Raw genomic sequence first — 15,020 nt, forward strand, 5'->3', positions numbered from 1 at the left:
AGAGACACACACAGATAGACAGAGACAGACAGATAGACAGAGACACAGAGAGGGAGTGACAGAGAGACAGAGTCACAGAGACAGAGAGAGCCACACAGATAGATAGAGAAAGAGATTCAAAGAAAGAAATAGAAAGACAGAGAGTCACAGAGAGAGAGAGATAGACGGAGAGAGAAAGAGATGGAAGGAGAGAGAAAGGCAAACAGAGAGCGATGGAGATGGCGAGACAGAGGGAAAGACAAAGACAGTGAGAGAGAGAAACAGGGAGACCGAGATGGTGAGGGAGTAGGGTGGGAGAGGGAGATACAGAGCGAGAGAGAGACACCGAGACTGAGAGAGTGAGGGAGGGAGAGGAGGAGAGAGATGGAGAGAGAGAGTATTGAAAAGACAGAACACTCACCACCATCAGGAAGAGAGGAGCCGATGCCAGAAGCTTTAGCGGATGTTGGGTAGCAGCGACATGGCACCCACGGGTATGGCGGGATGACAGCGGAACTCTGCCCTGCCTGTTTATCCCCCTCGCACGGTGCCCCGTGACATCCAATCTCCGGTCTGGGGAATGTGTTCAGCCCGCTCTGATCTCACACCTCGCAGTGATGAACGGACACTGTACAGGCGTAGGGGGCGACGATCGGTTTAATTCTCTGCAGCCCACCCCCTCACCTTCTCGCCCCGTCTATTCTCAGCTCGGTGACCAAGAGTCTCACAGGAGGATTCAGACGGAAAGTCTACCCTTTTCCGCTTTCAATGCTTGGTCTCCGTCTGTCGGGAGGGAGGGAGAGGGGGAGCGGGGCAAAGAGCTGGCTGGCCTCTCTGCTCCTCTCGCAGCCTCCACTCCTCTTGCCTTGGATTGAGCCAATGCCAGCCCACCGCAGCGACAGTGAGGGTACCTCAGCAGTCTGTCTGTCTGTCTGCCCTCTCCCGCCTATCCAGCTCCCCTGCACACATACACAGAATGGAATCCCCCACTCTGCCCTCAGACAAAAGCCATTGTGAATGGGAGACAGACAGAGAATGTAGCAGCACCAGCAAACACGCCACCCCACCCCCTCCTCCCTTGCCCCCTCGCTTCCCACTCCAATCCCTCCAGGGCGGGAGGAGAGCTTCTTCTTTCCAAAGCTCGGAGCCGAGCTGCGAAGAAAGATAATCCCTCCCCGTGTGAACGAGGCAGAACTGAGGCCGAGAGGAAAGCGATCAGTCATTGATAACCGGCTCAATGCACAGGAAATGGCATCAATATTCAACACAAAGACAGCACTCGCTCTCACACACACTCACTCACACACTCTCACACACACATTCGCTCACACGCTCTCTCACACACACTCGCTCACACGCTCTCTCACACACTCACATTCACAGGCACACTCACTCACAAACAAACTCACTCACTCTCTCACACACACACTCGCTCACACACTCACACGCAGACACTCACACACTCTGACACAGTCACTCACACTCTCACACACTCACTCACACACACTCTCACACACACATTCTCACACGCACACACACACATACTCACTCACACACACACACTCACACACTCCCTCACACACACTTTCTCACATACACATTCTGACACACACTCACTCACACAAACTCTCACACACACACTCACTCACAGACACTCGCTCACACACATTCTCACACACACACATTCTTTCACACACACCCACTTACAAACATTCTCACACACACTCACTCACACATTCACTCACTCACATTCTCACACACACACTCACTCACATATTCTCACACTCACTCACTCATACACATTCTCACACACTCATACACATTCTCACACTCACTCACACACACAATCTCACACACACTCCCTCACACACATTCTCACATACACACTCACATTCTCACACATTCTCATTCACACTCACACACATTCCCACACTCACTCACATTCTCACACATTCACTCACACACACATTCTCACACAAAAACTCTCACACATACTCACACACATTCTCACACACTCACTCATACACACACTCACTCACACAAACTCTCACACACACACTCACTCACACACCTCACACATGGACTCACATACACTCACACTCACTCACGTACACTCACACTCACTCACACACATTCTCACACAGAAATTCTCACACACACACATTCTCACACACACTTACACACATTCTCACACACACATTCTCACACACACTTACACACATTCTCACACACACATTCACTCGCACACACACACACACACCCGGTCACACAAATTCTCACACACCCACTCACACAAACTCTCTCACACAGCTCACACACACACATTCTCACACACTCACTCAAACACATTCTCACACTCAGTCACACACATTCTCACACACATTCTCTCACACACACACACACACTACACTCACACACACTGACTCACACACACTCTCACACACATTCTCACACACACTCACACACATTCTCACACTCACACACACGTTCGCACACACACACTCTTGCACGCACTCACACACACTCACTGACACACTCACTCACACACACAGACTCACTCACACATTCTCACACACTCACTCACTCACACACACAATCTCACAGACACACTCACTCACACACATTCTCCCATACACACTCACACAACATTCTCATACATACTCACTCACATTCTCACTCACACAAACATTCTCACATACACACTCACATTCTCACACACTCACTCACACACATTCTCATACACACTCACACACATTCTCACACACTCAACTGACACATTCTCACACACACACTCACACAGATTTCTCATACACACTCACTCACATTCTCACACACTCACTCACACACACATTCTCACACACATTCTCACACACATTCACTCACACAAACTCACACTCACTCATACACCTTCTCACACACAGACTCACACACACTCACACTAGCTCACACACTCACACTAACTCACACACATTCTAACATACAAATTCTCACACACACACATTCTCAAACACACTCACTCACACATTCTCACACACACACTGACTCACACAAACCCGCATCCACACACCCGGTCACACAAATTCCCCCACTCACTCACACACACAAACTCTCACACACAGCCCACACACACTCTCTCACACACTCACTCAAACACAATCTCACACACTCGGTCACACACATTCTCACACACACACACTACTCACGCACTCTCTCTCACACACACTAACTCACACACTATCACACACACACTCACAAACATTCTCACACACAGTCACACACATTCTCAGCCACTCAGTCACACACATTCTCACATACACACTCACACACACACTCACACACACTACTCACATTCTCTCTCACACACACTTACTCACACACTGACGCACACACTATCACGCACACACTCACACACATTCTCACACACTCAGTCACACACATTCTCACATACTCACTCACACACATTCTCACACTCAGTCACACGCATTCTCACACATTCACTCACACGCATTCTCACACTCACACACATTCTCACAAACTCAGTCACACACATTCTCACATACTCACTCACACACATTCTCACACTCAGTCACACGCATTCTCACACATTCACTCACACGCATTCTCACACTCACACACATTCTCACACACATTCTCACAAACTCAGTCACACACATTCTCACATACTCACTCACACACATTCTCACACTCACTCACACATTCTCACACACTCACACACATTCTCACACTCACTCACACACATTCTCACACACTCACACACATTCTCACACAGTCACACAAACTCTCTCACACACACACTCACACACAGACTCGCACACTCACTGACACACTCACACACCCTCACACGTACACTCACGCACACTCTCACACACACTCTCACACTCACATACTCTCACACTCACGCTCAATCACACTCACACACTCATTCACTCACACACACACTCACACACACACTCACTCACTCTCACATTCACTCTCACCCACACACTCTCTCTCTCACACACACGTTCTCACACACACACTCGCACACACTGACTCTCACGCACTCGCTCACACACATTCTCACACACACACTCTTCACACACACTCACTCACACACATTCTCAGTCACACATTCTCACACTCACTCACACATGCTCACACACTCACTCACTCATACATTCTCACACTCAGTCATACACACTCACTCACATACATGCTCACACACTCAGTCACTCACACACTCACTCACACACATTCTCACACACACACTCACTCACACAAACTCTCACACACACACTCACTCACACACCTTCTCACACATTCTCGCAGAAATTCTCACACACACACATTCTCACACACACTTACACACATTCTCACACACACATTCACTCGCACAAACTCGCACACACACACCCGGTCACACAAATTCTCACACACCCACTCACACAAACTCTCACACACAGCTCACACACTCACTCACACACATTCTCACACACTCACTCAAACACATTCGCACACACTCAGTCACACACATTATCACACACACACTCACACACATTCTCACACACACACATTCTCTCACACACACTACACTCACACACAGACTAACTCACACACTGACTCACACACACTCACACACACACTTTCTCACACACACTCACACACACGTTCGCACACACACTCTCGCACGCACACTCACACGCTCACTCACACACATTCTCACACTCACGCATTCTTTCACACACACTCACTTACAAACATTCCCACACACGCACTCACTCACACACTCACTCATTCACTCACTCACTCGCATTCTTACACACACACTCACTCACACATTCTCACACACTCACTCACTCATACACATTCTCACACACTCACTCACTCATACACATTGTCACACACACTCACTCACACACACAATCTCACAGACACACTCACTCACACATATTCTCCCATACACACTCACACAGATTTCTCATACACTCACTCACATTCTCACTCATTCACTCACACACACATTCTCACATACACACTCACATTCTCACACACTCACTCACATTCTCATACACACTCACACACATTCTCACACTCACTCACACAGATTTCTCATACACACTCACTCACATTCTCACACACTCACTCACACACACATTCTCACACACACACTCACTCAAGCACATTCTCACACACACACTCACTCACACAAACTCACACTCACTCATACACCTTCTCACACACACACTCACACTAACTCACACACATTCTAACATACAAATTCTCACACACACACATTCTCACACACACTCACTCACACATTCTCACACACACACTGACTCACACAAACCCGCATCCACACACCCGATCACACAAATTCCCCCACACACTCACACACACAAGCTCTCACACACAGCTCACTCACACTCACTCACACACATTCTCACGCACTCACTCAAACACAATCTCACACATTCAGTCACACACATTCTCACACACGCACACACACTACTCACCCACTCTCTCTCACACACACTAACTCACACACTATCACACACACACTCACACACATTCTCACACACTCAGTCACACACATTCTCAGACACTCAGTCACACACATTCTCACACACACATTCTCACACACACACTACTCGAACATTCTCTCTCACACACACTTACTCACACACTGACGCACACACTATCACGCACACACACACACATTCTCACTCAGTCACACACACTCACTCACATACATGCTCACACACTCAGTCACTCACACTCACTCACACACTCACTCACACACATTCTCACACACACACTCGCTCACACAAACTCTCACACACACACTCACTCACACACCTTCTCACACATTCTCACAGAAATTCTCACACACACACATTCTCACACACACTCACTCACACATTCTCACACACACACTGACTCACACAAACCCGCATCCACACACCCGATCACACAAATTCCCCCACACACTCACACACACAAGCTCTCACACACAGCTCACTCACACTCACTCACACACATTCTCACGCACTCACTCAAACACAATCTCACACATTCAGTCACACACATTCTCACACACGCACACACACTACTCACCCACTCTCTCTCACACACACTAACTCACACACTATCACACACACACTCACACACATTCTCACACACTCAGTCACACACATTCTCAGACACTCAGTCACACACATTCTCACATACACACATTCTCACACACACACTACTCACACATTCTCTCTCACACACACTTACTCACACACTGACGCACACACTATCACGCACACACACACACATTCTCACACTCAGTCACACACACTCACTCACATACATGCTCACACACTCAGTCACTCACACTCACTCACACACTCACTCACACACATTCTCACACACACACTCACTCACACAAACTCTCACACACACACTCACTCACACACCTTCTCACACATTCTCACAGAAATTCTCACACACACACATTCTCACACACACATTCACTCGCACAAACTCGCACACACACACCCGGTCACACAAATTCTCACACACCCACTCACACAAACTCTCACACACAGCTCACACACTCACTCACGCACATTCTCACACACTCACTCAAACACATTCTCACACACTCAGTCACACACATTATCACACACACACTCACACACATTCTCACACACACACATTCTCTCACACACACACTACACTCACACACAGACTAACTCACACACTGACTCACACACACTCACACACACTTTCTCACACACACTCACACACACACGTTCGCACACACTCTCGCACGCACACTCACACACACTCACTCACACACATTCTCACACTCACACATTCTTTCACACACACTCACTTACAAACATTCCCACACACGCACTCACTCACACACTCACTCATTCACTCACTCACTCGCACATTCTCACACACACACTCACTCACACATTCTCACACACTCACTCACTCATACACATTCTCACACACTCACTCACTCATACACATTGTCACACACACTCACTCACACACAATCTCACAGACACACTCACTCACACACATTCTCCCATACACACTCACACAGATTTCTCATACACACTCACTCACATTCTCACACATTCACTCCCACACACATTCTCACATACACACTCACATTCTCATACACTCACTCACATTCTCATACACACTCACACACATTCTCACACACTCACTCACACAGATTTCTCATACACACTCACTCACATTCTCACACTCACTCACACACACATTCACACACACACACTCACTCAAGCACATTCTCACACACACACTCACACAAACTCACACTCACTCATACACCTTCTCACACACACACTCACACTAACTCACACACATTCTAACATACAAATTCTCACACACACACATTCTCACACACACTCACTCACACATTCTCACACACACACTGACTCACACAAACCCGCATCCACACACCCGATCACACAAATTCCCCCACACACTCACACACACAAGCTCTCACACACAGCTCACTCACACTCACTCACACACATTCTCACACACTCACTCAAACACAATCTCACACATTCAGTCACACACATTCTCACACACGCACACACACTACTCACCCACTCTCTCTCACACACACTATCACACACACACTCACACACATTCTCACACACTCAGTCACACACATTCTCAGACACTCAGTCACACACATTCTCACATACACACTCACACACATTCTCACACACACACTACTCACACATTCTCTCTCACACACACTTACTCACACACTGACGCACACACTATCACGCACACACACACACATTCTCACACACATTCTCACACTCAGTCACACACACTCACTCACATACATGCTCACACATTCAGTCACTCACACACTCACTCACACACTCACTCACACACATTCTCACACACACACTATCTCACAAAAACTCTCACACACACACTCACTCACACACCTTCTCACAGAAATTCTCACACACACACATTCTCACACACACTTACACACATTCTCACACACACATTCACTCGCACAAACTCGCACACACACACCCGGTCACACAAATTCTCACACACCCACTCACACAAACTCTCACACACAGCTCACACACTCACTCACACACATTCTCACACTCACTCAAACACATTCTCACACACTCAGTTACACACATTATCACACACACACTCACACACATTCTCACACACACACATTCTCTCACACACACACTACACTCACACACAGACTAACTCACACACTGACTCACACACACTCACACATTCTCACACACACACTCAAACACAATCTCACACATTCAGTCACACACATTCTCACACACGCACACACACTACTCACCCACTCTCTCTCACACACACTAACTCACACACTATCACACACACACACATTCTCACACACTCAGTCACACACATTCTCACTCAGTCACACACATTCTCACATACACACTCACACAGATTCTCACACACACACACTACTCACACATTCTCTCTCACACACACTCACACACTGACGCACACACTATCACGCACACACACACACATTCTCACACACTCAGTCACACACATTCTCACACACACTCTCGCACACTCACTCTCACACACACTCTTTCACACACATTCTCACACATCCACTCTCTCACACACACTCACTCACTCAGAAACTCACTCACATACACACTCTCTCACACGCACACACACACGAATTCACTCACTCACACACAGACATTTTCACACACTCATACTCACTCACACATACTCACTCACACACAGTCTCACTCACACTCACAGACACACACTCTCACACATTCTCTCTCACACACATCACACATTATCCCACACACTCACACACACACTCTCACACACACTCTCACACACTCACACACATTCACTCACACACTCTCACACATACTCTCTCACACACACACTCTCTCACACACACACTCTCTCACACACATTCTCACACACACTCTCACACTCACACACACATTCTCTCACACACTCTCAGACACACTCACTCACACACACACTCTCTCACACACACTCTCACACACTCACACACACACACTCTCTCACACACAAACTCACTCACACATACAATCATACACACACTCTCTTGCACACACATTCGCAACACACACTCTCACACACACTCTCTCACACACTCACTCTCACACACACTCTCTCTGAAACACACTCCCACGCTCTCACACACACTCTCTCACACACTCTCACACACTCACGCTCATGCACTCACACACATTCACTCACACACTATCACACACACTCATTCTCACACACACACTCACTCACACACTCTCTCAAACACCCTCCCACACACACTCTCTCACACACATTCTCACACACACTCTCTCACACACATTCTCACACACACTCTCTCGCACACATTCTCACACACACTCTCGCACACTCACTCTCACACACACTCTTTCACACACATTCTCACACATCCACTCTCTCACACACACTCACTCACTCAGAAACTCACTCACATACACACTCTCACACACATGAATTCACTCACTCACACACAGACATTTTCACACACTCATACTCACTCACACACACTCACTCACACACAGTCTCACTCACACTCACAGACACACACTCTCACACATTCTCTCTCACACACATCACACATTATCCCACACACTCACACACACTCTCACAAACACTCTCACACACTCACACACATTCACTCACACACTCTCACACATACTCTCTCACACACACACTCTCTCACACACACTCTCTCACACACATTCTCACACACACTCTCACACTCACACACACATTCTCTCACACACTCTCAGACACACTCACTCACACACACTCTCTCACACACACTCTCACGCACTCACACACTCTCTCACACACAAACTCACTCACACATACAATCATACACACACTCTCTTGCACACACATTCGCAACACACACTCTCACACACACCCTCTCACACACTCACTCTCACACACACTCTCACACACACTCACTCACACACTCTCACACACACTCACTCACACACTCACTCACACACTCTCTCACACACTGACTCACTCACACACTCTCACACACACTCACACACTCACTCACAGACACTCACTCACACACAGACTCTCACACTTTCTCACACAGACATTCTCACACATGCACTCACTCATACAAACTCTCACACACACACTCAATCACACATACATTCACTCACACACTGAGTCACTCACACACATTCTCACGCACTCAAACACATTCGCTCACACACACTCAGTTACAAACATTCTCACACACACTCACACACATTCTCACACTCACTCACTCATACACATTCTCACACACTCACTCACTCATACACATTCTCACACACACAATCTCACACACTCACTCACACACATTCTCATGTACACTCTCACACATTCGCACACACATTCTCATACACACTCATGCATTCTCACACTCACTCACACATTCTCACACACTCACTCACACACATTCTCAGACACACTCACTCACACACACATTCACTCACACACATTCTCACACACTCATACACATTCGCTCACACTCAGTTACAAACATTCTCACACACACTCACACACTCACTCACACACACATTCTCAGAGATATTTACTCATTCACTCACACACTCACTCATGCACACACTCACTCACATTCACTCACTCGCACACACACTCACTCACATATTCTCACACACTCACTCATACACATTCTCACACACTCTCACACATTCTCATACACACTCATGCATTCTCACACTCACTCACACATTCTCACACACTCACTCACACACACATTCTCACACACATTCTCACACACACACTCACCCACACAAACTCTCACACAAACTCTCACACACACCCACACTCACTCACCCACATTCTCACATACATTCTCACACACACATTCTCACACTCACTCACACACTCATACACTCTCACACACACACTCACACTCGAACACACACATTCTCACACACAAATTCTCACAAACTCTCACACACACTACCTCACACACATTCTCACACACACATTCACTCACACAGTCTCTCACTTACAAACATTCTCACACACACTCACTCACACATTCTCCCACACACTCACTCACACACTCACTCATATACACACTCACTCACACATTCTCACATACAGACTCACACACACACATTCTCACGTACACGCTCACGCATTCTCACACACGCTCACACACTCACTCACACACATTCTCACATACACACTCACACACACATTTTCACATACACACTCACACATTCTCACACACACATTCACTCACACGCAGTCTCTCACACACACACTTACAAACATTCTCACACACACATTCTCACACACACTTATACACACACTCACTCACACACATTCTCAAACACTCATTCACCCACATTCTCACACACTCACTCTCACACATTCTCACACATACAATCACTCACACATGCACTCACACACACACTCATTCACACATTCTCACACATATTCTCACAGACTCAGTCACACACATTCTCACACTCACTCACATTCTCACACACTCACACACATTCTCATACACTCAGTCACACACATTCACTCACATACATTCTCACACACACACTCACTCACACACATTCTCACACACTCACTCACACACATTCTCACACAGTCACTCACTCACAACCTCTCACTAACTCACTCAGACGCTCACTCACACACATTCTCACACACTCAGTCACACAACCTCACAGACACTCACTCCCTCGCACACATTCTCACATACTCAGTCACACACATTCTCACACACTCACTCACACACATTCTCACACAGTCACTCACTCACAAACTCTCACTCACTCACTCAGACGCTCACTCACACATTCTCACACACTCAGTCACACACACTCACTCACATACACACACTCTCTCTAAAACACTCATTCACACACTGACTCACACACACAGTCTCACACACACTCACTCACACACACAGACTCGCACACACACTCTCTCACCCACACACTCATTCACACAAACTCACACACACACTCTCTCACAGACACTCACTCACACACATTCTCACACATACACTCAGTCACACATTCTCACACACACTGACTCACACACATGCATTCTCACACACTCACTCACACACACACATTCTCACACACACTCTCACACACACAGACTCTCACACACTTTCTCACATACACATTCTCACACACACACTCACTCACACAAACTCTCACACACACTCACTCGCACACACATTCACTCACTCACTCACACTCACTCATTCACTCACTCACTCGCACATTCTCACACACACACTCACACATTCTCACACACTCACTCACTCATATACATTCTCACACTCACTCATACACATTCTCACACACACTCACTCACACACACAATCTCAGACATACTCACACATTCTCACATACACACTCACATTCTCACACACTCACTCACACACATTCTCACACTCACACACATTCTCACACACACACACGTGCATTCTCACACACTCACTCACATTCTCATACACACACACACATTCTCACACTCAGTCACACACACACTCACTCACACACACACACTCTCTCGCACACACATTCGCAACACACACTCTCACACACACTCTCACACACACTCATTCACACAAACTCACACACACACTCTCTCACGGACACTCACTCACATATTCTCACACATACACTCAGTCACACATTCTCACACACACTAACTCACACACATTATCACACACACACATGCATTCTCACACACACACTCACACACTCTCACACACACACATTCTCTCACACACACACACTCTCGCACACACATTCGCAACACACACTCACACACAATCACTCACACACTCTCACACACTGACTCACACACACTCTCACTCACAGACACTCACTCACACACAGACTCACACACACTTTCTCACATAGACATTCTCACACATGCACTCACTCATACAAACTCTCACACACACACTCACTCACACACACATTCACTCACACACTCACTCACTCACACACATTCTCACACACTCAAACACATTCGCTCACACACACTCAGTTACAAACATTCTCACACACACTCACTCACACACACATTCTCAGACACATTTACTCACTCACTCACACACTCACTCTTGCACACACTCACTCACATTCACACTCACTCACTCGCACACACTCACTCACATATTCTCACTCACACACACATTCTCACACACTCACTCACTCATACACATTCTCACACACTCACTCACTCATACACATTATCACACACACACATGCATTCTCACACACACACTCACACACTCTCACACACACACATTCTCTCACACACACACACTCTCGCACACACATTCGCAACACACACTCACACACAATCACTCACACACTCTCACACACTGACTCACACACACTCTCACTCACAGACACTCACTCACACACAGACACACACACTTTCTCACATAGACATTCTCACACATGCACTCACTCATACAAACTCTCACACACACACTCACTCACACACACATTCACTCACACACTCACTCACTCACACACATTCTCACACACTCAAACACATTCGCTCACACACACTCAGTTACAAACATTCTCACACACACTCACTCACACACACATTCTCAGACACATTTACTCACTCACTCACACACTCACTCTTGCACACACTCACTCACATTCACACTCACTCACTCGCACACACTCACTCACATATTCTCACTCACACACACATTCTCACACACTCACTCACTCATACACATTCTCACACACTCACTCACTCATACACATTCTCACACACACAATCTCACACACACTCACTCACACACATTCTCACGTACACGCTCACACATTCGCACACACATTCTCATACACACTCATGCATTCTCACACTCACTCACACATTCTCACACATTCTCAGACACACTCACTCACACACACATTCACTCACTCACTCACACACATTCTCACACACTCATACACATTCGCTCACACACACTCAGTTACAAACATTCACACACACACTCACTCACACACACATTCTCAGAGACATTTACTCACTCACTCACACACTCACTCATGCACACACTCACCCACATTCACACATTCACTCACTCACTCACACACTCACTCATTCACTCGCACATTCTCACACACACACTCACTCACACATTCTCACACACTCACTCACTCATACACATTCTCACACAGTCACTCATACACATTCTCACACACTCACTCATACACATTCTCACACACACTCACTCACACACACAATCTCAGACATACTCACTCACACACATTCTCACATACACACTCACATTCTCACACACTCACTCACACAATCTCACACTCACTCACACATATTCTCATACACTCAGTCACACACATTCTCACACATTCACTCACTTACATTCTCACTCACACACATTCTCACACACTCACTCACACACATTCTCACAGTCACTCACTCACAAACTCTCACTCACTCACTCAGACGCTCACTCACACACATTCTCACACACTCAGTCACACACACTCACTCACATACACACACTCACTCACACGCTCTCTCTAAAACACTCATTCGCACACTGACTCACACACACAGTCTCACACACAGACTCACACACACAATCACTCACTCACACACACTCTCACCCACACATTCTCACACACACTCATTCACACAAACTCACACACACACTCTCTCACAGACACTCACTCACACACATTCTCACACATACACTCAGTCACACATTCTCACACACATTCTCACACACACACACACATGCATTCTCACACACTCACTCACACATTCTTATACACACACACACATTCTCACACACACATTCTCACACTCAGTCACACACACACTCACTCACACACACACTCTCTCTCGCACAGACATTCGCAACACCCACT

The 15,020-nt window shown here is 46.8% G+C and overlaps 1 protein-coding gene across 4 annotated transcripts in view; it reads right to left on the bottom strand.

Moving 5' to 3' along the window:
* LOC140386477 (rho GTPase-activating protein 32-like) overlaps positions 1-15,020 on the bottom strand; it is a 310,038-nt gene that overhangs the window by 263,294 nt on the left and 31,724 nt on the right. Inside the window, exon 1 of one of the 4 annotated variants that reach the window (XM_072468853.1) lies at positions 401-1,238. The exons of the other annotated variants lie outside the window; for them this stretch is intronic. Within the exon in view, the coding sequence (XP_072324954.1) occupies positions 401-406 (6 nt within the window). The 5' untranslated portion in view covers positions 407-1,238. Of the gene's footprint in view, positions 1-400; positions 1,239-15,020 lie in introns of those variants that run through there. 4 annotated transcript variants of the gene reach the window in all.

The sequence above is a fragment of the Scyliorhinus torazame genome, chromosome 12 (genome assembly GCF_047496885.1).
Source record: "Scyliorhinus torazame isolate Kashiwa2021f chromosome 12, sScyTor2.1, whole genome shotgun sequence".
In the NCBI taxonomy this organism is placed as follows: Eukaryota; Metazoa; Chordata; class Chondrichthyes; order Carcharhiniformes; family Scyliorhinidae; genus Scyliorhinus; species Scyliorhinus torazame.